Source organism: Bolinopsis microptera, chromosome 10 (assembly GCF_026151205.1).
Source record: "Bolinopsis microptera isolate Bmic1 chromosome 10, MBARI_Bmic_1.0, whole genome shotgun sequence".
Taxonomy (NCBI): domain Eukaryota; kingdom Metazoa; phylum Ctenophora; class Tentaculata; order Lobata; family Bolinopsidae; genus Bolinopsis; species Bolinopsis microptera.
This window is the reverse complement of record NC_087081.1, coordinates 17,160,573-17,186,685: the sequence shown is the minus strand read 5'-3', so window position 1 is coordinate 17,186,685 and position 26,113 is coordinate 17,160,573. Positions and strand designations below refer to the sequence as shown.

Below are 26,113 nucleotides of genomic sequence, written 5' to 3'. Positions count from 1 at the left end.
TTCGTATTCGTATTTTTTCGTATTTTTTACAAATCGTCATTTTGATAAATAGAAGATCACACATCTTCGTAATTAATCAGATCTAAGCTCAACTTAGCAGCGAAGAAACATTAAAATAAGGAGTGTTATAAAGTTGTTGTACTCTATAAGTGTATATTCACCTACAAGCATAACTGCTTGGCGTGATGAGGTACATCTTTGATTGGTTGAAGGTCTTTCAACAACACAGCATCATCACTTTCATATTAGTCCCCGGCTTATGACGGGTTCATAGCGGTATTAAACATGTTTTTCTGGGCCCAAACATTCTACGCTCCTACTATGCTATTACTGGTCTCTTGACTAACTCCCAATCATCTGTCCATATGGTATTGTTTCTGGACAAATAGATGGTATACGATGCCCTCAGGCTGATCTCAGCGATCTTCATGCAGGCCTTCTTCTTCTCTTTGTTGTTTACGTTCAGGTGGTTCATAAAGGTTGGGAGGCTATAGTTGTAAATGCCTCGAGCTCCCACTTCTACTGTCTGGAGCTTGCAAGCCCATCCGTTGGCTTCTATCTCTTCTCACTTCTGTCAGCTGCTGATATCTCTTCATCTTTCGCTTCTCTTGATCAGCAAAGTTCTGCTCATTTCCACAAGTCAGCTCCATTTGTTTATTGCTCTGATGTATGCAATGAAATCACGATGGTTGTTATCAATCTATCTGAAAACGTATATAATTTGTAATGCAATACATTATAGAATAAATGCAATTAGAAATATCAATAACAGTTCCTATCTTACTAGAAAGATTAACTGAAAACTATACTAGGAAAAGCTAAGCACAGTTACAAAGTGTAACACTCTACTCACCACAGTAGAGTTCAGGGTGATCTTGCTAAAGGGGAAAGATTGGTTAGAACAATCTCCACCCTATCTAAGTCTAAAATATAAAAGTTAAAACCCCAGAGGTATGGAACTACTAACTGTGATAGATAAATCAATTCAAAAGTCTAAAACAACAACAACATCGATTCAAAAGTATAAAAGGCTTGTTAAAAAAAACAACTTAGAAGAATAAGCTAAATATTGAATAAATTAATAATTTAACAATGTCCATTAAAATGTTATAAAATTTTGTTCATTACAATGTTAAAAGGCATTCTGAAGTATGGTGAGTTCTCAAGTCTCAAGAGCCTACTCCGTTGGGTCCAGGTCAGTTTGTAGTAAACTGCAAACCTTTAATATCTGTAGCCTAATTTCTCAATCCTCAGTCCTTACAAAGGATGCTTTCATCCTTAATCCTATACTTCTCTCTAAACAGACTGCCCAGACAAAAATATAGAGAAACACTCAAGATAGGTAGAACTTAACACATTCAGAAATACCAGTCTAGTTGTAGTATGTGCTTGGCACTGTTCTCAGGACAAAAACTTCTTCAGACATCATCTCGGCAAACTTGATACTCTCTTCATTTCCATTGGGTTCAGCTATGGGAGGAGGTTCAGGAGGGTCTTTCTCAAGTAGCCAGTCTACTTTGTCTAAATTGACCCCGGAAAAACTTCCGTCTTCTGAAATGACATTCCAGTAGTTCTTGTTCATGCTGTTGACAGTGTTTCCTCTAGACTTAAGCTGAACTTTGTGCCATGTATCCGAATCAGGTTCTTGGAATACCACTGTGTCTCCTTCAATTACTGCAGTTATCAAGCCTTCATTTTTCTTCATAGGTTTCCTTGCCTTTGGAGGTTTCTTTGTTTGTTCCACTTCTTCAGTAGTTCTCTCAATAGTTGTTTCTGGAGTGTCTTTAACTTCAACTATTGTAGGCTCTGCAGTTCCACCAGGTAGGTTGTTTGTTGTTTCCTGTGGTTCTTCTTGATCTGTCGTTCTAGTAATGGTTTGGATCTCAGGTTTTACTTGAGCACTTATCTCTTCAGGATCAAGATTTGGAATGTTGAAGTCTCTTAGAGTAGAATTATGATCAGAGTTTGTTTCTTGAGCTCTGGCTTGAGATCTCTCTTTACTATTCATCTGCTTATCTGCTTCTTGTTTTGGAACCATCACGTTTTCTTCATGGATTGGGATCGCATAGTGACCTGATTTAGTCAACTCTAGCTTGTAATCTTCTCCACGGATGGTAATGGTGTCTGTCTCGAAATTAAGTTGTACTCCCATGCACTTCATTGACTTCAAAGATAATAGAAGAGGTATGTCACTGTTAACGATGTGTACTTCAAGCCGAATTTTGTGGGTACAAATTGTGACTGGGATGATCACTTTCTTAGAAGATTCTAGGGTTCCTACTCCAAATCTAAAGATGATTTCTGCTGGGAATTCTTTAACGGTGCTTCTTGTCTCGTCATCTAGAGAATCTAGAAAGCATGAATACCAGTTTTCCCCGGCTACTGTTCTACTTGCTCCTGAGTCTAACAAAGCTTTATTGACAGTTTCTCCGGCTAGAAAAGCAGCTTCTTCTTCTTGACGGACGTTCCATTGGAAGAATATGGGTTTCACTGTAGGCATAGGTTCTTCATAGTATTCTTGGTTGTATCCGTAAAACTCTTCATTGTTGGGAATCATGTCTGACAGATAATAAGGAATCTGCTGGTTGTAATAGGCTGGGTTGGGCGGTCCTTGTCTGTAGCCTGAGTGTTGGTTATTAGGCATGGTGTGTTGTTGGTAAGGCGGCCTTTGGAAGTTCATCGGCTGTCTGAAAGGAGCTCTAAGAGGGCAGTCTCTGATCCAGTGTCCTGGAGAGTAGCACCCGTAGCAAACCTGTCTGTTGTCATTCCTCTGACCAAAAGGTCTCTGTTTTCCTCTAACATTGTTTCCAGTTCTGTTCCTATTGAACATTATTTGCTCTTCTGGGAGAGTATTTGAGTCTGTTGTCTCTTTTTTACCAGCTTCTGTTGGAAGTTTTCTATTGTCTAAAGCTAGATAGCATGGCTCTGCTTTCACTTTAATAGGAAGACTGTCAGATTCTTCTACTTTGGATTTATTGAGTTGGGAATCAGCCAATCTCATGAGTGATTTCTTCATATCTTCCATTGTCATAGCTGTGCAGGTGGCTCTAGCTAACTTCTCATCTGCATTGGACAGATTGGCAGCTTTTAGTAATTTATAGGCCAGCACCAGTTCAGGAAGTGTCACTCCTTCTGTCTTCAGTTCTCGTTCTAGACTCTCGAAAATCAGGATAAACTCAGTCATTCTCTGTTCTGAGTTTCTTTTTAAATTTTCAAATCTTTCATATTTTCCAAGAGTATCATCACTCTCTAGGTAAATCTCATCTAACTGGGCTATAAGTAGCTCAACACCGACTTTAGTCTCAGGTGGCTCAGCATCAGCCTTCTTGGTCTTAAGAAGTTCTTCATCTATGGTTAGAGCGATGTCTAATGCTTTGTCTTTGAGAAACATGATCAGTATCATTGCTTTGTGTTCCTCTGACACCGTTGATACAGTTGCCCATATCTTAGCAAGCTGGCGGTACCGTTTATAACCAGTCCCATCAAATGATGGTGTGTCCTTTGACATCCTCACAGTAGTTGACGTAGTTGTAGTTGATGTAGTTTGAGTTTTAGTTGACGTCGTTGTAGTTTGAGCTTGCGCTTGCTGCTACCACTGTTTATTGCTCTGATGTATGCAATGAAATCACGATGGTTGTTATCAATCTATCTGAAAACGTATATAATTTGTAATGCAATACATTATAGAATAAATGCAATTAGAAATATCAATAACAGTTCCTATCTTACTAGAAAGATTAACTGAAAACTATACTAGGAAAAGCTAAGCACAGTTACAAAGTGTAACACTCTACTCACCACAGTAGAGTTCAGGGTGATCTTGCTAAAGGGGAAAGATTGGTTAGAACACCATTAGATAAACCTTCTTTGCTTTATCTGAATAGATCACTACATCAGGTCTTAGTGGTGTAGCTGCAATGTGCTGCGGGAAGTTCCTCTGTCTCTCATCCTCATCAAATATTATCTTCCAGTCGTTGGCATCTGAAAAGAAATATCTTTGGGTCTTATGATGAGTTGGGTCAGCTAAGGTAACCTTCTCGCGCTTATTGCCTGCCTTGTGAAAGACCGACGGTGCCCTCTTCGATTCCTTGGCGATGTCGGAATTAAACTCTTCAATCTGTGATGAAACGGTCTTCATGATTTCACGTAGGACCTGATCATGGCGCCAGTTGAAACGTCCCTGTCTTAGTGCAACCTTGCAGAACGTCAGGATATGATTGAGTGTCCCTTGTTTGCTGCAGAGTTTACAGTTTCCTGAAACGGCTTTATTCCAAAGCTTTAGGTTGCTAGGTGTTGACGCAGTGTCATGAATAGCATTGACATGAAACTTTAACAGTTCCGGACTAAGTTGATAGATCAAGTTATTCCACGTGGTGTCAAATGTCATTGTATTTTCCCATGTGAGAAAGAGGTTTTGCCGCTTTTTGTCAAAAAGTGAACAAATAAGTGTCTCTTCATCAAAGGTCCTCACCATGTTGGTTAGCAGTTTCCTCTCTGATGTGTCCTCATATCTTGTCCCATACCCGAGGCCAGTTGTACCAACTGCAGGTTTTCCAACTAACTCTTGGAAGTAAAGTTGGCGCTGACGGTCTTTCAGCTCTTTGGGATAAGACCACATCTTCTGTGTGTCTGCAATAGCCTTATGGTTAGAGTACACTTTTTTGATGTAGGGGTCACTTGAGTTACAAAGTTGGTGTCCTTTAATAAGTTGGATGACTTTGTACTCAGTGCAGATGTTTTTCAGCTGCAATCCTTTCTGGTCTCTACTCCTGTAGAGGACGGTGGTGGTACAAGGATGCGCAATCCCTAGCCACTTCTTAAGGTATCTGTTACACAGTGCCTCAAGCTCTCTCACAAATGTGATGGGTAGGTTATAAACAGTAAACCCCCATGACATCTTACTAATGATGAGGTGGTTATACACCCACGCCTTCATTGGACCGGTGATTTCATCATTAGACGTTGTTTCCAAAAGGTCCTCTAACTTCTTCTTGATCATGGACCGAATTTCCTTTACCTCAAGATCTACATACATGTACATTCCTAGGAACTTCATTGGTGCTTGGATAATGGACGGCACCTGTTGTTCGCTTAGTACAAACTCTGCATCATAGGTATTGTACTTTCCTCCAGTACACTTCATAGACATAGACAGGCACTTCGATGGTTTAGCCTTCATTTTCTTCAACCATCATGTATCATACATAAAACCTGGGGGTGCAACAACAAAAACGATGAACCCACACAAAATTTTGAAATTCGCTCCCTTTTTATCGTTTTTTTATTAAAATTCGGGATATATTGTGATCCATTTTATGTTTTATTGGAAATTGGTCCATTTAACTGGGGGGGGGGGGGGGGGGGGGGGGGGGGGGGGGTCAACCCGATTTCCGATATGAGGGTTGATGAGGCCAAAGTCGGAATCGGAAAAATCGGAAAATTGAGAAATTTACAGAATCGATCTCTAAAACCTCTCAGAAGTGATATAATTCAACCAGAACCCCTACATAATACGTATGCTAATATATTGTGATGAGAAAACGAACCGATTGGACATTCCATTAGTATGTTTTATGTGTTTTTCCACTGTGCTCACTACTAGTTGGAGTTATCATGTACTCCCAGACCCGAGTGCTTTCGCCTCTTGTGAAATCGATTGTTTCTGCTCATTGATTTTATCCCTGTTACTTGTTATTATGTATTAGTACAACACTAGGTACCGGGTTATATTTTGTGGTCCGGTCTTTAAACATACCATAATATCACTATAGTACACTGCACCTTAAATGTATAGTCAAGTACATTTGTATCGTTACACATGCTTATTATTGGCTTGAGTCCTCCTCCTCAGTCCTCCTCCTCCTCATCCTAAGTCTTCTTCCTCCTGAGTCTTCCTCCTCCTCCTTCTTCTCCTCCTAAGTCTTCTTCCTCATGAGTCCTCTGAGTCCTCCTCCTCCTTCTCATCAGTCCTCTCTCTCCTCCTCTTAAGTATTCCTCCTCCTCCTCCTGAGTCCTCATCCTCCTCCTCCCCAGTCCCCATCCTCCTCCTCCTTCTCCTCTTCCTTCTCCTCTTCATCAGTCCTCCTCCTCAGTCCTCTTCATAGTCGTTCTCGTTCTCGTCCTTAGTTCTCCTCCTCCTCCTCCTCCTCAGTCCTCCTCCTGAGTCCTCCTCCTGAGTCCTCCTCCTCATCCTCCTCCACAATCATCTTCCTTCTCATCAGTCCTCCCCCATTCCTCTTCCTCCTCAGTCTTCCTCCTCCTCCTCAGTCCTCCTTCCTCCTTCTCCTCCTCCTCCTCAGTCCTCCCCCAGACCTCCTCCTCATCAGTCCTTCCCCAGTCCTCCTCATCCTTCTCCTTCTTATCAGTCGGCCTCGTCCTCGCTCTCGTCCTCAGTCCTTCTCCTCCTCAGTAATCCCCCCAGTTCTCCTCCCCCTCCTCAGTCCTCCTCATCCTTTTACTCCTCCTCCTGACTCCTCCTCAGTCCTCTTCAGTCCTTCTCCTCCTCAGTCATCCCCCAGTTCTCCTCCCACTCCTCAGGCCTCGTCCCCAGTCCTCCTCCTGAGTCCTCCTCCTCCTTCTCATCAGTCCTCCTTCTCCTCCTCTTAAGTATTCCTCCTCCTCCTCCTGAGTCCTCCTCATCCTCCTCCTCCCCAGTCCTCATCCTCCTCCTTCTTCTCCTCTTCCTTCTCCTCCTCATCAGTCCTCCTCCTCAGTCCTCTTCATAGTCGTCCTCGTTCTCGTCCTTAGTCCTCCTCCTCCTCCTCCTGAGTCCTCCCCCAGTCCTACTCCTCAGTCATCCTCCTCCTCCTCAGTCCTCCCCCAGACCTCCTCCTCATCAGTCCTTCCCCAGTCCTCCTCCTCCTCCTTCTCCTTATTATAAGTCGGCCTCCTCCTCGTCCTCGCTCTTGTCCTCAGTCCTCCTCGTCCTTAGTCCTCATCCTTTTACTCCTCCTCCTGATTCCTACTCAGTCCTCTTCAGTCCTTCTCCTCATCAGTCATCCCCCCAGTCCTCCTCCTCAGTCTCCTCCCCCAGACCTCCTCCTCATCAGTCCTTCCCCAGTCCTCCTCATCCTCCTCCTCCTTCTCCTTATTATTAGTCGGCCTCCTCCTCGTCCTCGCTCTCGTCCTCAGTCCTCAGTCCTCCTCGTCCTTAGTCCTCATCCTTTTACTCCTCCTCCTCCTCAGTCGTCCTCAGTCCTTCTCCTCCTCAGTCATTCCCCCAGGTCTCCTTCCCCTCCTCAGTCCTCGTCCTCAGTCCTCCTCATAGTCGTACTCCTCGTCCTCAGTCCTCCTCGTCTTTAGACCTCCTCATCAGTCCTTCCCCAGTCCTCCTCCTCCTCCTTCTCCTCCTCCTAAGTCTTCTTCCTCCTGAGTCCTCCTCCTGAGTCCTCCTCCTCCTTCTCATCAGTCCTCCTTCTCCTCCTCTTAAGTATTCCTCCTCCTGAGCCCTCCTCCTCATCGTCCCCAGTCCTCATCCTCCTCCTCTTTCTCCTCTTCCTTCTCCTCCTCATCAGTCCTCCTCCTCAGTTCTCTTCATAGTCGTCCTCGTTCTCGTCCTTACTCCTTAGTCCTCCTCATCAGTCCTCCTCCTGAGTCCTCCTCCACAGTCCTCTTCCTCCTCCTCAGTCCTCATCAGTCCTCCCCCAGTCCTCCTCCTCCTCCTCCTCCTCCTTCCTAAGTCCTCCTCCTACTTCCTCAGTCCTCCTCCTCCTCCTCAGTCCGCCCCCAGTCCTCCTCCTCAGTCTCCTCCCCCTCCTCCTTCTCCTCCTCAGTCCTCTTCCTCCTCCTACTCCTCGGTCATCCTCCTCCTCCTCAGTCGTCCCCCAGACCTCCTCATCAGTCCTTCCCCAGTCCTCCTCCTCCTCCTCCTTATCCTTCTTATCAGTCGGCCTCCTCCTCGTCCTCGCTCTCGCCCTCAGTCCTCCTCGTCCTTAGTCCTCATCCTTTTACTCCTCCTCCTCCTCCTCAATCGTCCTCAGTCCTTCTCCTCTTCAGTCATCCCCTAGTTCTACTCCCCCTCCTCAGTCCTCGTCCTCAGTCCTCCTCATAGTCGTCCTCCTCGTCCTCGTCTTCCTTCTCAGTCCTCCTCGTCCTCAGTCCTCCTCGTCTTTAGACCTCCTCCTCATCAGTCCTTCCCCAGTCCTCCTCTTCCTCCTCCTTCTCCTTCTTATCATTCGTCCTCCTCCTCATCCTCGCTCTCGTCCTCAGTCATCAGTCCTCCTCGTCCTTAGTCATCATCCTTTTACTCCTCCTCCTCCTCCTCAGTCCTCCTCAGTCCTTCTCCTCCTCAGTCATCTCCCCAGTTCTCTTCCCACTCCTCAGTCCTCGTCCTCAGTCCTCCTCATAGTCGTCCTCCTCGTCCTCGTCTTCCTTCTCAGTCCTCCTCGTCTTTAGACCTCCTCCTCATCAGTCCTTCCCCAGTCCTTCTCTTCCTCCTCCTTCTCCTTCTTATCAGTCGTCCTCCTCCTCGCTCTCGTCCTCAGTCCTCAGTCCTCCTCGTCCTTAGTCTTCATCATTTTACTCCTCCTCCTGACTCCTACTCAGTCCTCTTCAGTCCTTCTCCTCCTCAGTCATCCCCCAGTTCTCCTCCCCTCCTCAGTCCTCGTCCTCTTCCCTTTCCTCCTCCTCCTCAGTCCTCCTCCTCCTCTTCAGGGGATCATGTTTGCGAAAAGTGGAAGGCTAAAGGTAAACACTTTATCACGGCTCCAGGACGTTATAACTGGCCTTGAAGGGATGGTTCATTATCTAGTCCAATGTGCAACTAAGTACAAGGACTGTGATATTGCTCCCTGGCACTCTAGTTGATGATGATGACAGGGAAGAGGCTGAGCTTGAGGCTCCCAATGATGATGATGATGAAATGTAGATTTATAACCAGTCAACTGAAGTTCTCACAACCGACGGCCGTTGGTACCAGGCCATGTTGATACTGCTGCTGAGAAGTTCATGAACGACGGTCGGTCATCAATGGCAGGTCATACACGCCAAAGGAGAATCAAAGGCTACAGTATCGTCAGGGTATCACTTTCTCGGCCATGTCAATCGCTTGGAAAAGACTGTAAACGTGTATCTGTTGGTGACAAGGGCTGGTTCGACAAGAAAAAATTCAAGCAAGCTGTCAAGTTCCGCGGGCAGGCTCTGTTCATGTCAACATCGCATATATTCAGCAAGGGTGACAGGTCGTCTGTCTGCCGTGTACCCACTAACTCCTTTTGTTCTACCCATCATAACTATCATGTTTGGGTGAAGTCTGATGTAGATGGTAAGATTTACCTATCAAAAGAAGTTTTGAAGATCACTAAGAGAATTTGAAGTTTTTCTCTATTTTTAATCCTAAGGAATTTAAGCTGTTACTATAACCATGACTACTTTGTGTAATAAGTTTATCTAAAGATAGATCTGATAGAATATTAATATGAATGTGCCATATATATAGTCTATATATTATAATATATAATGGGTTCAGCCGAAGCTTATTAAATTTCGTTTTAGGAACCCAACTTACCAGACTTTAAAAGTATGCGTAATGCGTATTTGGCAATAATATTCTGTGATGTAGCATTCAAAGACCTTTATAAATCACAATTAATACATCATAATATCTGAATTGTGATAATATCCCAGTGATTTTGACATTTACGCTTACGTGAGATTGACAAGCAGCTAAACTCCAATTATTAATTAATAGGTAATCGTAGTATTGTATTTTCATTTGTTCACCAGTTTTGCTGCGTCTTATTTATCTTCTTTGATGTCATACAGTGTAATATACAAAGATACAACGGAGAATACCAATGCAAATGGATTTATAGATCCATTTCTCTGGGATATTTCGTTTTTTCTAAAGTACAAAAATTCTGGTAAAAAATACGAAAAAATACGAAAAAATACGAACGCACCCCTAAAATTTGAAATTCGTATTCGTATTTTTTGTAGTTGGACCCCCCCCCAAATAGTTGTCAACGTTTTCTATGACAAAGGTGTGTGCTGAAACGTTGACAACTATTCGTTTTGAAACACTGAGTGGAGACTCTCACTTCGTCCCCAACTATCAAACTATTTGATGCTCTTGTACAGATCGACCTTTCTATAATATGACTTTAAATGGCACTGGCTTAATTTTTTCAAATCAAAACCTTGTGCCAAATGTTTCTGACAGAACAAGGTTAGGAATTTCAGAGCAATACTAACTAAGTCATGCATTGGTTATTGAATTGCAAAATATATTGAACAATTTGTTCTTGAAAAACATTTTAAATTGTTTTTGTATGTACAAAAAATTCAAAATGTTAAGCTTAGTAATAGTCAAAGAATAATTTTATCAAGGGTCCTCTGACCATACAACTCGAATTACACCCACCGATCCTTTATACATAATAAATTTGTTATTGAGAAACACTTTTGAGACAATGCTTTTCGAACACCTTGTATTACATGAAATTAAAGAAAAGCTTGGTTCTCTGAATGCATTTCTAACAGAAGGACCAGCAAGTAAGCGTTTAAAAACAGAAAACTACAATGGGGACTCAAATAAGAATCTCAAAAAGAAAAGCCTTGCATCTAAGCCTTTGAAATGTGATGTCTGCAAACAAGTAAGTTAACAAAACTTAAATGCGTTCAAATTCTACTCTAGTTAGTATATAATATACATTTAAAAAATAAATATTGAGTCAGCAATATATTAAATGAATTTTAATGTACTAGCTCATTCAAGTGTTATATTCAAATCAGCTGCTGGATTCTGAATCGTTGAAGATGTTCGGAGGTGATGATGCTGATGCTGTAGAGGAGTTCATTGCATTGGCTTCAGAGTCCTTGTCCCTGTTTGACGCTGACAGTAATGGTAAACTTACATCTTTTGGTGGAAATTTTGTAAAAGTTCTATCTGCTGAATTTTTCAGTTCTTCTAAATAAATGATTTAGGAATTGGGGGAATCATAACGAAATTGATTTATAATTCGATCTAAAATTTGTATTTTTGTCAGGTGACAGTGAGTGGAACGAAAAACCGCAGCATCGTATCACTGACTTTACTGTGTATGATGAATATGGTCACTTGTGCCCCTTTGACACTGGTGAGTTAGAAATAGCAGATAATCTGTTTTCAGTGCTATGGGTGGGTAGCCTTGTCACAACTCCCATCTAATGACTTCATATCAAGATCCACAAAAATTTGGAGCACAATTGCACCTAAACTTAAGCTTTTTGACTACTCCTACAAGATTAGCCTTGCTAAAAGTCGCCTGAAAAAGGCACTTCTAAAGCTGCAACATGCTTATAATGATTCAGCATGGACTTCAAGCGATTATGACATAATGCAGCTGTCATTTGAAAACAATCCCCTTCAACAAATTTAATCCAGTGTTCTCGGCCCACAGGTTCCTCCTATTAAAATATTTTTGATTTTGGTAAATGTGTGCTGACTCCACCACCTATGTATTTAACCTAATATTTAGTGTATTACAGGTAGACATTGACATAGGTAGGTATTTTTCTTTTAAGGTAGATATTAAAGTTTGGTAAATTTCTTAATTGTATGACTATTTCCATTATTGAGACGTTTTAAATATTTGATTTAAGAGGTTTTTTTATAGGACTGGTTCACAGTGTGAACAGATTCCAGATTTATATATTTTTTAAGTGATATTTAATAAATGATTAAAAGAACCAATTTTAAAGTTGCCATAGTGAAGCCTTTAGGTCCAAAAATATACCCATTATGCTCACTTAAAAACAACTCTAAATCAGTAGGCTGTCACTCTATCAATGCACCACACCGCTTCCTCCACTGCACTAAAAGTTATACAATAAATTCTACAATCCTAATTTTGTATCGTGATGGAGACCGGTGTCCATACAAAACATTTACTAGGTTGCCGTTTGGTGTGAGCAATAGCGAACAGCACGCACACTCCTTTGCCCCGTCAACCTATATCTAATCTATTTAAAGAGTGACAACCATACTACACATTGAATTAGGATTCCTTTAAATATCAAATTGATTTATTGTAAACTTGTTTACTCTGTAATAAATGGCATAAAATTGAATTTTTGTTTAACTGAATTTTTGTTTAACTGATGTTGATAGGGTGCACAGGGGGCTATATTTGCACAGTTTGGGCAAATTCTAGGCACTAAGCGAGACTTAGTCAAGGAAGTTGAGACTTAGTCAATGAAAATCCATTAAAGATGGACTTGTTTACTTACACTCATCTTATTTATCATGTTCATAAATGTTTAAGCATTATATCAATAGCCAATATTCGATATTACGATACAACGGTACCCTGGTTGATCGCCTGTGTAGCGGTACTATTATACATACTACTCGCCTGTATAAACATTAAACATTAAACCTATCTACTCCCAGGATTGATAGACCAGAATGTACATCTCTACTTTAGTGGTTATGTTAAACCTATCTACGACGATTCCCCAAGTCTTCAAGGTGAAACATCTTCTCCTACAATAAACCTACATGTACAGTTATGCTGAACCTACATGTACAGTTATGCCACTGAACACAGATTAATATTATACCTGTACTAAAATAGATTAGGTTATCTGATAACATATTATATATAATATATAATATAACATTCACCACATTCAGGTGGAGTGCGGGGTTCCAGACTGGGTCCCATTGATTCCTGGTACATAGCTGGGTTTGATGGAGGGGAGAAAGAACTAATAGGCTTCACCACAGGTACTGTGTTATATGTGTGTACTGTTCATTATTGTGTACTGTTCATTATTGTGTGTTTAGGAATAAGGTTGGTACAATAAAACTCCAATTTACCCTACCCCTACTTTACCACTTTATACCGGGGCTTTTGTTCAATGTAATTCTGAGTAAATTTATTACCCAACCAAGTTGACTGATAAGATCACTTCTCTTGTCAGCATATGCAGACTATCTGTTATTTCAACCCAGTGAACAGTATGGTCACGTGGTGTGACGTCATAACACGTGGTGTGACGTCATAACACGTGGTGTGACGTCATAACACGTGGTGGGACGTCATAACACGTGGTGTGACGTCATAACACCACTTCTCTTGTCATCATATGCAGACTATCTGTTATCCCAACCCAGTGAACAGTATGGTCACGTGTTGTGACGTCATAACACGTGGTGTGCCGTCATAACACGTGGTGTGCCGTCATAACACGTGGTGTGACGTCATAACACCACTTCTCTTGTCAGCATATGCAGACTATCTGTTATCCCAACCTAGTGAACAGTATGGTCACGTGGTGTGACGTCATAACACGTGGTGTGACGTCATAACGCGTGGTGTGACGTCATAACACGTGGTGTGACGTAATAACACGTGGTGTGACGTCATAACACGTGGTGTGTCATAACACTACTTCTCTTGTCAGCATATGCAGACTATCTGTTATCCCAACCCAGTGAACAGTATGCCCTTTTATTCGACATGTTACGTGAGAAAACCTATCTTAGCAAAACAGTAATCGAGATATTGGAGGAGGATTCAGGTTTGTAGTTTATAAATTAACATATAATAATATGCTAATAATATGCTAATAATATGCTAATAATATGCTAATACTGATATAGTAGCAGTGCAGTGGTGAAGTCCACCCGACCACTGCAGATCCAAGCTCTTGAACCAAATTTTATATCCGAGTGGATTTCATTAAAAAAATGGGGGAAAAAAGAAAAAATTAGCGATTTTAGTCGTAATACTTATATTCCAGTACCTGAGGTAGTAAAAGATAAGTTACTACTAAAATAGTGACTACCTCTCAGATATGACGATGGAGGATCTGATCAACTGTGTTCAGCTAGTAGTGCCCCCCGAGAACTGCGCTAAGTTCTCCGAGGAAACTCTTCTGAAGCACGCTCAGTTTCTAATTGAGCAGATCGAGAGCTATGATAGAGTTAGTTTTATTTAGGATTTAGTTTTGTTATATTTTCAGTTTTATTAAGAATGTAGTTGACCCAATTAAAGTTGTATCTTAACATGTATACATGAACAAGGGGCAAGAAAATCTAATTATCTAATTAACTGATTATCTAAATAACTAATTATCTGATTAACTAATTATCTAATTAACTAATTATCTAATAACTGTCAGGCTGCTGACGATGATGAGGACCTACTGATCACAGTGCCCGCAGTGAGAGGGCTTATCCAGCTGGCTGGAGTTACTCTGGGCGGGACACAGCCAGCTAACTCTCATAGAGCTCTCGTTAATGTTAAACTTAAGGTTTGTTAAATTTAGCTAGGCAGCAGTAAGTTGCAATGAATATTTGTTAACCTTCAACTGTTACTTCAACTTTTCAAAAGTTACCTCTAAAACGGGTTGTTGGATCTGTACATTTTAGCGCATATTTGTAATTCTATTGCGCTCCTGAAAATTGATAATTTATTTAAAATTGTGGACCCCCAGGTTGCTGGTAAAACTAAAAGTACGGACATATCGCACGCCACTGTCACGCCCCTCGTACAATCTTCCTTCGAGGCCATTTTCGTGGATCAAATGCAAGCAACTGTGAGTTTTAAGCTAGTTCTCAGCTAGAAAACAAAATGATTTATTTAAGCTTAATTAATAATTCTTGTAAAATTTTGATAAATAGCGATCATCATCTAATTTAAACTTCTTCGAGTACCTTATCACTTATGTTTAATTTTTTCCATCCACCACTTAAAAAAGTAAAGGATGGTTACGAATGGATAATAGTAAAAAGGAGGGATTTTGGAGATCAGGGTAGGTGGGTCTAAATGTTTTTGGTGACCCTGGGATTAGATAAATGATGGGAAATTTAAACAAAACATTTTAAATTTATCAATAAGTAATGTGAGTGATTGTAAACTTGTAAAACAACTAAAAAGAGTTAAAGCATTATTAAACAATAAACAGTGAGTCTTTACAATTGTTTAAGGCCAAATTATACAATACACTAAATCTCGACTAATTCTGGTCGCCTTGCTCCTTCACCCACTGCTGGTAATGTTGGTCAATGTCAGGACAATCATCAGGACCATGTGTTGCTACAGTGTAGATTGTGGTGCCTCCCACGTAAGCAATGCAAGCAAAACATTCCTCCTCCTTTATTTCGTCTGTAGATTTAACTTTAGACGTATAAGCGTTCATCCTCCTCTTGTACTTCATATCAGCATCTACTTCCTCTACACCATCTACTCCTCTCATTACTAGGCCTACTCTCACGTGAGATTTCAAATCCAGGTTCATACCATATTTGCTAGCGGTAACCTCACAGATTACTTTACCCTTTACAAAGCTGGTACCTTTAACGGTCCTAGTTTTGGGCACAATGCGGGTTACCTTGAAGTGCCACACCTGGTTAGCGCACTTCACTGCTAGTTCCTCCCCGCTAAAACACGGCACTTCAGACTCGCCGTACTTATCCATTGTGCACTCCGACATCACATCTTTAGCCTCAGCACTACATTTCAGATTTGTCTGCCCGAATGGTGTGGTATCTCCATCCTGGTTTCTACGTTTCCTATCTGGTCTGTACTCTCTAACGTCAGCGAGAACTCCCATTTTGTAGCCCTGTTCTCTGCAAATAGCATTCACCTCGTCTTTACCCACATTGTCATTACAAATAGTGGTCTTGTGTCCCGTGTTATCGTGTATCACCACCACCCCATGGTTAGCTCCCGTGTGCAGTTCCAACCATGACTCTGCTTCAGCTCGCTTCATGGCAGCTTTAACCCAGTCAGTATAATGGTGGAGGTTAAGGAACATATTGTACGCTTTCTCTTTCGCGTCCCCTGCTCCCCAGCTCACTAAGCCTATTTGTGCGAAGTTTTCTCCAGATTTCACGAAAAGTGGGCCTCCAGAGTCCCCAGCAAAGGCAGTAGCCTCCCGATCAGGATCAATCACGCACATGGTGCTCTCTGTGGAAATATAGGGTTATTATCATGGTTACTATGGTTACATGGTGCTCTCTGTGGAAATATAGGGTTACTATGGTTACCATGGTTACATGGTGCTCTCTGTGGAAATATATGGTTACTATAGTTACCATGGTTACATGGTGCTCTCTGTGGAAATATATGGTTACTATGGTTACCATGGTTACATGGTGCTCTCTGTGGAAATATAGGGTTACTATCATGGTTACCATGGTTACACGGTACTCTCTGTGGAAATATATGGTTACTATGGTTACCATGGTTACATGGTGCTCTCTGTGGAAATATATAGTGTAATATGGTCAGCTGTGGAAACATATGTATTAAGAAGATCGGGAGATGGATCAGTACGATAGTGGGGGCGATTGTTATCTGTTAAGGGGGGGGGGGGGGGTTCACCCTGATTATCTGTTAAAAAAACGATACAAGACGTGCACAAATTACTAGGATAATTATTTTGCAACTTTATACTTATTAGATATATATTATAGATATAATAACTGTGTTTTGAAATCAAAGAAATAGCGAACCGGGAATTTCCAGCTCATAGTCAACAGCTCCGTACATATCTTCATATTTCTCATAATCATCTGCCCAATACTGCTCACACTCGTCCTTGTTGGCTATCTGGTACACTAGTTCCTGTAAGGTGTCTGCAATAGGAAGGTCCTCATACTCTCCCTCGTCTCCAATCACTCCCCATCCTATCACAGTAACAGAGGTCCCTTCTGTGTAATGACTGTTATCCTCTGCTAGTGCAATGGTGGCGACCACGCCCTCTTTTACTCTTACTTCTTCCTTCAGTACTATCAGCGCCACGTCGTTCATAGGAACTGTAACATTATTATATTAGACCTACACGTCTTCAATAATTGTAAAAATTGTGAAAATTAATTAATTAATTAATAATTATGATATTTATATCACATATATATATGTATTTTCATAATGTCTCTATTGAAAAGAGCACAATTGATACCAACGATTACAAAGTTATACGTAAAATTATAGTAATAAAATGATAGACTCGAAAAATACAAATATTTGTCCCTAAATCTAAAAAGTTGTTAACTTGGTTAACCCCCACCTCCGAGTTGGTCGAGATGGTAGTTATCATGAACAATAATACGACTACCCTCCGCAATCTGCTCACTTTCCTCAGTTTCACTGGTGTGGTCCCCCACCACCACACGTTCCATCTCTACACTTATCTTTACACCATCAAACACTACACAGTGGGCAGCAGTGAGAACTATCCGGGGACTTATTAGAGACCCTCCACACATGTGGTCTCCCTCTAGTGTCGTCACACGTACCTGACACAATATAGTTAGTCTCCTTCTAGTGTCGTCACACGTACCTGACACAATATAGTTAGTCTCCTTCTAGTGTCGTCACACGTACCTGAAACAATATAGTTAGTCTCCTTCTAGTGTCGTCACACGTACCTGACACATTATAGTTAGTCTCCTTCTAGTGTCGTCACACGTACCTGACACAATATAGTTAGTCTCCTTCTAGTGTCGTCACACGTACCTGACACATTATAGTTAGTCTCCTTCTAGTGTCGTCACACGTACCTGACACATTATAGTTAGTCTCCTTCTAGTGTCGTCACACGTACCTGACACATTATAGTTAGTCTCCTTCTAGTGTCGTCACACGTACCTGACACATTATAGTTAGTCTCCTTCTAGTGTCGTCACACGTACCTGACACATTATAGTTAGTCTCCTTCTAGTGTCGTCACACGTACCTGACACAATATAGTTAGTCTCCTTCTAGTGTCGTCACACGTACCTGACACATTATAGTTAGTCTCCTTCTAGTGTCGTCACACGTACCTGACGCATTATAGTTAGTCTCCTTCTAGTGTCGTCACACGTACCTGACACATTATAGTTAGTCTCCTTCTAGTGTCGTCACACGTACCTGACACATTATAGTTAGTCTCCTTCTAGTGTCGTCACACGTACCTGACACATTATAGTTAGTCTCCTTCTAGTGTCGTCACACGTACCTGACACATTATAGTTAGTCTCCTTCTAGTGTCGTCACACGTACCTGACACATTATAGTTAGTCTCCTTCTAGTGTCGTCACACGTACCTGACACAATATAGTTAGTCTCCTTCTAGTGTCGTCACACGTACCTGACACAATATAGTTAGTCTCCTTCTAGTGTCGTCACACGTACCTGAAACATTATAGTTAGTCTCCTTCTAGTGTCGTCACACGTACCTGACACATAATAGTTAGTCTCCTTCTAGTGTCGTCACACGTACCTGACACAATATAGTTAGTCTCCTTCTAGTGTCGTCACACGTACCTGACACATTATAGTTAGTCTCCTTCTAGTGTCGTCACACGTACCTGACACAATATAGTTAGTCTCCTTCTAGTGTCGTCACACGTACCTGACACAATATAGTTAGTCTCCTTCTAGTGTCGTCACACGTACCTGACGCAATATAGTTAGTCTCCTTCTAGTGTCGTCACACGTACCTGACACAATATAGTTAGTCTCCTTCTAGTGTCGTCACACGTACCTGACACATTATAGTTAGTCTCCTTCTAGTGTCGTCACACGTACCTGACACAATATAGTTAGTCTCCGTCTAGTGTCGTCACACGTACCTGACACAATATAGTTAGTCTCCTTCTAGTGTCGTCACACGTACCTGACGCAATATAGTTAGTCTCCTTCTAGTGTCGTCACACGTACCTGACACAATATAGTTAGTCTCCTTCTAGTGTCGTCACACGTACCTGACACAATATAGTTAGTCTCCTTCTAGTGTCGTCACACGTACCTGACACAATATAGTTAGTCTCCTTCTAGTGTCGTCACACGTACCTGACACAATATAGTTAGTCTCCTTCTAGTGTCGTCACACGTACCTGACACAATATAGTTAGTCTCCTTCTAGTGTCGTCACCCGTACCTGACACAATATAGTTAGTCTCCTTCTAGTGTCGTCACACGTACCTGACACAATATAGTTAGTCTCCGTCTAGTGTCGTCACACGTACCTGACACAATATAGTTAGTCTCCTTCTAGTGTCGTCACACGTACCTGACACAATATAGTTAGTCTCCTTCTAGTGTCGTCACACGTACCTGACACAATATAGTTAGTCTCCTTCTAGTGTCGTCACACGTACCTGACACAATATAGTTAGTCTCCTTCTAGTGTCGTCACACGTACCTGACACAATATAGTTAGTCTCCTTCTAGTGTCGTCACACGTACCTGACACAATATAGTTAGTCTCCTTCTAGTGTCGTCACACGTACCTGACACAATATAGTTAGTCTCCTTCTAGTGTCGTCACACGTACCTGACACAATATAGTTAGTCTCCTTCTAGTGTCGTCACACGTACCTGACGCATTATAGTTAGTCTCCTTCTAGTGTCGTCACACGTACCTGACACAATATAGTTAGTCTCCTTCTAGTGTCGTCACACGTACCTGACACATTATAGTTAGTCTCCTTCTAGTGTCGTCACACGTACCTGACACAATATAGTTAGTCTCCTTCTAGTGTCGTCACACGTACCTGACACATTATAGTTAGTCTCCTTCTAGTGTCGTCACACGTACCTGACACATTATAGTTAGTCTCCTTCTAGTGTCGTCACACGTACCTGACACAATATAGTTAGTCTCCTTCTAGTGTCGTCACACGTACCTGACACAATATAGTTAGTCTCCTTCTAGTGTCGTCACACGTACCTGACACATTATAGTTAGTCTCCTTCTAGTGTCGTCACACGTACCTGACACATTATAGTTAGTCTCCTTCTAGTGTCGTCACACGTACCTGACACATTATAGTTAGTCTCCTTCTAGTGTCGTCACACGTACCTGACGCATTATAGTTAGTCTCCTTCTAGTGTCGTCACACGTACCTGACACAATATAGTTAGTCTCCTTCTAGTGTCGTCACACGTACCTGACACATTATAGTTAGTCTCCTTCTAGTGTCGTCACACGTACCTGACACATTATAGTTAGTCTCCTTCTAGTGTCGTCACACGTACCTGACACATTATAGTTAGTCTCCTTCTAGTGTCGTCACACGTACCTGACACAATATAGTTAGTCTCCCTCTAGTGTCATCACACGTACCTGACACAATATAGTTAGTCTCCTTCTAGTGTCGTCACACGTACCTGACACATTATAGTTAGTCTCCTTCTAGTGTCGTCACACGTACCTGACACATTATAGTTAGTCTCCTTCTAGTGTCGTCACACGTACCTGACACATTATAGTTAGTCTCCTTCTAGTGTCGTCACACGTACCTGACACATTATAGTTAGTCTCCTTCTAGTGTCGTCACACGTACCTGACACAATATAGTTAGTCTCCTTCTAGTGTCGTCACACGTACCTGACACATTATAGTTAGTCTCCTTCTAGTGTCGTCACACGTACCTGACACATTATAGTTAGTCTCCTTCTAGTGTCGTCACACGTACCTGACACATTATAGTTAGTCTCCTTCTAGTGTCGTCACACGTACCTGACACAATATAGTTAGTCTCCTTCTATTGTCATCACACGTACCTGACACATTATAGTTAGTCTCCTCCTAGTGTCGTCACACATACCTGACACATTATAGTTAGTCTCCTTCTAGTGTCGTCACACGTACCTGACACATTATAGTTAGTCTCCTTTTAGTGTCGTCACACGTACCTGACACATTATAGTTAGTCTCCTTCTAGTGTCGTCACACGTACCTGACACATTATAGTTAGTCTCCTTCTAGTGTCGTCACACGTACCTGACACATTATAGTTAGTCTCCTTCTAGTGTCGTCACATGTACCTGACACATTATAGTTAGTCTCCTTCTAGTGTCGTCACACGTACCTGACACATTATAGTTAGTCTCCTTCTAGTGTCGTCACACGTACCTGACACATTATAGTTAGTCTCCTTCTAGTGTCGTCACACGTACCTGACACAATATAGTTAGTCTCCTTCTAGTGTCATCACACGTACCTGACAAATTATAGTTAGTCTCCTTCTAGTGTCGTCACACGTACCTGACACATTATAGTTAGTCTCCTTCTAGTGTCGTCACACGTACCTGACACATTATAGTTAGTCTCCTTCTAGTGTCGTCACATGTACCTGACGCATTATAGTTAGTCTCCTTCTAGTGTCGTCACACGTACCTGACACATTATAGTTAGTCTCCTTCTAGTGTCGTCACACGTACCTGACACATTATAGTTAGTCTCCTTCTAGTGTCGTCACACGTACCTGACACATTATAGTTAGTCTCCTTCTAGTGTCGTCACACGTACCTGACACATTATAGTTAGTCTCCTTCTAGTGTCGTCACACGTACCTGACACAATATAGTTAGTCTCCTTGTAGTGTCGTCACACGTACCTGACACAATATAGTTAGTCTCCTTCTAGTGTCGTCACACGTACTTGACACATTATAGTTAGTCTCCTTCTAGTGTCGTCACACGTACCTGACACATTATAGTTAGTCTCCTTCTAGTGTCGTCACACGTACCTGACACATTATAGTTAGTCTCCTTCTAGTGTCGTCACATGTACCTGACGCATTATAGTTAGTCTCCTTCTAGTGTCGTCACACGTACCTGACACATTATAGTTAGTCTCCTTCTAGTGTCGTCACACGTACCTGACACATTATAGTTAGTCTCCTTCTAGTGTCGTCACACGTACCTGACACAATATAGTTAGTCTCCTTCTAGTGTCGTCACATGTACCGGACACATTATAGTTAGTCTCCTTCTAGTGTCGTCACACGTACCTGACACATTATAGTTAGTCTCCTTCTAGTGTCGTCACACGTACCTGACACATTATAGTTAGTCTCCTTCTAGTGTCGTCACACGTTCCTGACACATTATAGTTAGTCTCCTTCTAGTGTCGTCACACGTACCTGACACATTATAGTTAGTCTCCTTCTAGTGTCGTCACACGTACCTGACACAATATAGTTAGTCTCCTTCTAGTGTCATCACACGTACCTGACAAATTATAGTTAGTCTCCTTCTAGTGTCGTCACACGTACCTGACACATTATAGTTAGTCTCCTTCTAGTGTCGTCACACGTACCTGACGCATTATAGTTAGTCTCCTTCTAGTGTCGTCACATGTACCTGACGCATTATAGTTAGTCTCCTTCTAGTGTCGTCACACGTACCTGACACATTATAGTTAGTCTCCTTCTAGTGTCGTCACACGTACCTGACACAATATAGTTAGTCTCCTTCTAGTGTCGTCACACGTACCTGACACATTATAGTTAGTCTCCTTCTAGTGTCGTCACACGTACCTGACACAATATAGTTAGTCTCCTTGTAGTGTCGTCACACGTACCTGACACATTATAGTTAGTCTCCTTCTAGTGTCGTCACACGTACCTGACACATTATAGTTAGTCTCCTTCTAGTGTCGTCACACGTACCTGACACATTATAGTTAGTCTCCTTCTAGTGTCGTCACATGTACCTGACGCATTATAGTTAGTCTCCTTCTAGTGTCATCACACGTACCTGACACATTATAGTTAGTCTCCTTCTAGTGTCGTCACACGTACCTGACACATTATAGTTAGTCTCCTTCTAGTGTCGTCACATGTACCTGACGCATTATAGTTAGTCTCCTTCTAGTGTCGTCACACGTACCTGACGCAATATAGTTAGTTTGTGCCCAGTTTGTAATAATAACTAGTAAATAATTGATAATAATAAACAGACTAACCATAAAGGGGTACTCTCCCTTTTCAGTATCTTCACCGTTAATAATTAAAGTTTGCGCTGGACTGTCTCCCCAATCATCTGTTGCTTTCCCTGGTTGTTCAGTAGTGATGGACTGGATGACAATCAGAACCAGTAGCAGGTGCGTAACAATCTGGAATTAGCATAACTAATAACTAATAACTAATAACTATAAATATTTGCGATTTTATGTGTGCAATCAATCTTCAGTGTGCAATCAATCTTTTCAGTGTGCAATCAATCTTTTCCAGTGTGCAATCAATCTTTTCAGTGTGCAATCAATCTTTTCGCTTGTGAGTTGATATCAGTTGTCTCTTATCAGTAAATAGGTAATTGCACTGCCTTTTACTGTGCAGCTTTGCTATACACGAAGTATACACAATATGGAATTTTCGGTCAGTACACTTCACGAACTGGAGAAACAGATTGAGGACTTATCAGACTCGGTTTTAGCGAATCTTAATTGCAGGAAACTAGAGGACCTCACTCATGACTTGTTCAAGCCAAAAGGCGTTACAAAGGATGTAATAACCGAAATAGTTTTGAAGATGGGGTCTATGATATGTAAATCGAGAAATGTTTTGAGATCAGCAGCAGAGACGCTTGACCAACAGAAATCAGAACAGATAAAAACTCAGAACGAGCTCATCCAATGCAAATCTGGTAAACTAGCTTCAGTGAAGGAGACAGTGAAAACAGAAATGAAACTGTTTACAGATGTTGTGAAGAATAACAGCGTAGCTTCTGATATCTCTCCAGCTAAAATCAAAATGGCTGTGAAATCGGCGATTACAGAAGATGATCGGTCGAAAAACTTTATCATCTTCGGGGCCCCAGAACAGCTCGAATGTGAAGAGCAAGAAATGAACGAACGGGATCTCGTGGGTGATATTTGGGGTTTTATGAAGTTCATTGGAAGGCCGACTATAACAAACATTGAGAGAGTGGGAGTAAAGAAGTCTGACAGCCCTCGATCACGGCCGATAAAAGTTACTTTGCGAGATCCTGAAATTGTACGTGAATTTCTGAGCAGAGCAAAAGTCTTGAAATCGGTTGATGTGGCAGACTACAATTTCAACTACAACAAACTCTACTTATCTCCAGACAGGTCGCAGGATGAGCGAATCTCTCGCCAAAAGCTCGTACAGGAAATGAAAGAGGGAATCAAGAAGGACCCGAGCAAGAAATATTACATAAAAAACAACAAAGTTTGTGTCGCTGAGTGACTAATTATTTGAGAAAGTCAAGCATTTGTGTATGTGTGTGACGTTAATTTCATGGAGTTAAAACTTTTTGTATAACTGAGAACAGAGGTTAGAGGAACTACTGATAAGAGTATGATTAGACTGTGTTGCGTTATCAGTTGACTTTTTGCATCACTCTTCTAGATTATACGTAATAGGGTAACTTAGTTATAGAATAGGATTTTAGTTGTTGCAAGCATTGCACTAAGGTTTTAAGTTAGGTAAGTAGGCCACGAACTGTTGAGCAAACTGGGCTGGAAGCCCAAGCAATATGCAGTTCTGGTCTTGAGGCTATTTTACAATGTTTTATAACATGTGCTTGCAACTAGATCTTGAATGTCGCGTACCCCACGGGGATTTGATTTATTCATACAATTTATTATATATTGGTTCCAAAGCCCTTATGGGTACCAGCAAAAACTGGTTTTCAAACAAACAAACATTATTATTCCCGACACGAAAAATTTTCAAAGTGTTCCTGAAAAGCACGTTTCATGCAATTTTATCACTTTTGGCGAACTTTTTTTTCCGAATTTTAGAAATTTTTCAAGTCTCAAAAAAAGATGTAAGTGAAAAATTGTTGAAATTTTTCTCCGTGTTTCAAGCGATTCCAATCATTTTATGATTTTAAGTATTTAGCTAATTAATAATTATCCAATTATATGATTGCCCGATTAGGTGGAAAATTTTTTCATACAAAAGTTTTTTTCGTTGATACGTAAGATAAACACCCTCGAATCTCGATTAATCTGTAACTTTCTACGATGTTCACACCTAAAGATATTCGACAAACAAGAAAGGTGGTAAAAAGTGGCAAAAGTGGAAAAAGTGGCCGTAAGACGTGGAAAAGTTTGGAAAAGTTGCCGTTGGTCAACGAATGGAACTCAAAAACGTCAAAAATCCTTAGAAAGCCGGATAATCAGCTTCGTGTGCCGGTAAATCGATTTTTTTCAGATGGATCTGTCTGTATAATACTATTGCTGCTAAATCAACAATTAATTCTCCTTTCACTCACCATTTGCATTGTTCAGTTGTGATGAAATCAGTCGTTCAAAAAACCTTAAACCTGATGTAAGCCGTGATTATTTGATCTATATTATTTGATAGATTTTAGATAGTATTGTGTAATAAGGCAAGTATTGTGTAATAAGGCAGTATTGTGTAATAAGGCAGTGGAAGTGGAACATCCAGTTCTGGTCTGTGGTTAGGGAAAGTTAGAGAAAGAGAATACAATGGAGATTGTGGGTTGGACCTCACCTGGACGGACGAGAAACATGTCACTCTGGAGGAGAGACAATGGTTCTAGGAGAATTCAGACGTAAAGCCTTTGTGTAGATAGAGAGTCAAAGATAGATGTGAGTTCTAAACAAACTATGGATTCAGAGGTCATCAGACAGGAAGCTTTGGTAAAAAGATGAATAGTCGTAACACCTGGACTCGGGACAATGAAGCTTTAGTGGGAGATAAGACCAGCTGCCAAAGGTGTGAGCAGGGGCACGTGAGTCTGGTTAGAGAGGTCGGGTGAAAAACCACGGACAGGACATTATATAAGGTCCGGTGGAAAGGTCAGAAGAAGAGATAGAGTTTGCCCGATTCGAGGGCCATTGATATAGGTTACTTTGGAGCCAGGACCTGTTACGTTAGGGTCCTGGAGAGAGCATTATCGTGGTCTGTAGTTAGTGGAACTGTGCGGAGGACATGAGCAGTCTGGCTTAAGCGTAGAGAGAGTCAACAATGGTTAACTCAGGGGAGCAGGAATAGGCTGTGTTGTAGCCAGGGTTAACACGGGTTAATCCAACACGAGTGGGTTCGTGTCAACAACAATCGGGCTCAGGTAGAGCGAGAATGAATTATAGTGGATTTGGGCCTGATATAAGGACGGTCAGCGAGGATGAAAGTGTTATGTAAGTGTAGTTTAAGGGTAAGACTCCGTTAGAGACGGTTAACGAGGATTAACCGTGATAGGTAAGGGTAGAGCAAGGACGTGTGTTTTACAGTAGATGTAGGGCGTTATAAGTCAGAGTAATTAGGAAGTGTATTTTGTAGTAATTGGATTGTTAATCATTTTGTTTCTTACCCTTTTTTAACGTCATTATTACTTTTGTTTTTGTTGTTCGTAACCTAAATTACTACAAATAATCTACGAATCTGAAGCAAGTGATGACTGCTTACAAATGG

At 41.5% G+C, this 26,113-nt stretch overlaps 3 protein-coding genes across 4 annotated transcripts in view; 1 reads left to right on the top strand and 2 right to left on the bottom strand.

The window, feature by feature from the left end:
• The window catches only part of LOC134822396 (DNA (cytosine-5)-methyltransferase 1-like), a 62,854-nt gene that overhangs the window by 10,780 nt on the left and 25,961 nt on the right, over positions 1-26,113 (top strand). The window contains exons 3-11 of the mRNA XM_063833434.1: positions 10,480-10,592; positions 10,732-10,843; positions 10,986-11,075; positions 12,371-12,448; positions 12,614-12,706; positions 13,387-13,503; positions 13,778-13,908; positions 14,107-14,238; positions 14,422-14,523. Coding sequence (XP_063689504.1) covers positions 10,480-10,592; positions 10,732-10,843; positions 10,986-11,075; positions 12,371-12,448; positions 12,614-12,706; positions 13,387-13,503; positions 13,778-13,908; positions 14,107-14,238; positions 14,422-14,523 — 968 coding nt within the window. The remainder of the gene's footprint in view (positions 1-10,479; positions 10,593-10,731; positions 10,844-10,985; positions 11,076-12,370; positions 12,449-12,613; positions 12,707-13,386; positions 13,504-13,777; positions 13,909-14,106; positions 14,239-14,421; positions 14,524-26,113) is intronic.
• LOC134822397 (uncharacterized) overlaps positions 690-26,113 on the bottom strand; it is a 47,850-nt gene continuing 22,426 nt past the window's right edge. The window contains exons 2-3 of one of the 2 annotated variants that reach the window (XM_063833435.1): positions 3,799-3,819; positions 690-3,649 (exon numbers count right to left, since the gene is read on the bottom strand). In XM_063833435.1, coding sequence (XP_063689505.1) covers positions 1,373-3,508 — 2,136 coding nt within the window. In that variant the 5' untranslated portion in view covers positions 3,509-3,649; positions 3,799-3,819 and the 3' untranslated portion in view covers positions 690-1,372. Of the gene's footprint in view, positions 3,650-3,798; positions 3,829-26,113 lie in introns of those variants that run through there. The other variant, XM_063833436.1, reaches the window with a different exon arrangement.
• LOC134822398 (polyserase-2-like) lies at positions 14,807-25,005 on the bottom strand. The gene is made up of 5 exons (XM_063833437.1): positions 24,951-25,005; positions 22,675-22,824; positions 17,002-17,230; positions 16,445-16,747; positions 14,807-15,896 (listed from the first exon to the last, which is right to left on the bottom strand). Exons 1-5 carry the CDS (start codon positions 24,957-24,959, stop codon positions 14,944-14,946), a joined length of 1,644 nt encoding a protein of 547 aa, XP_063689507.1. The 5' UTR covers positions 24,960-25,005; the 3' UTR covers positions 14,807-14,943.

Coding starts and splice junctions, on each gene's coding strand:
- LOC134822398 (XM_063833437.1), bottom strand. Junction 16,748..17,001: donor CCATCTCGACCAACTCGGAG/GTGGGGGTTAAC, acceptor ATAATGTTACAG/TTCCTATGAACGACGTGGCG. Junction 15,897..16,444: donor CTATGAGCTGGAAATTCCCG/GTTCGCTATTTC, acceptor ATATTTCCACAG/AGAGCACCATGTGCGTGATT.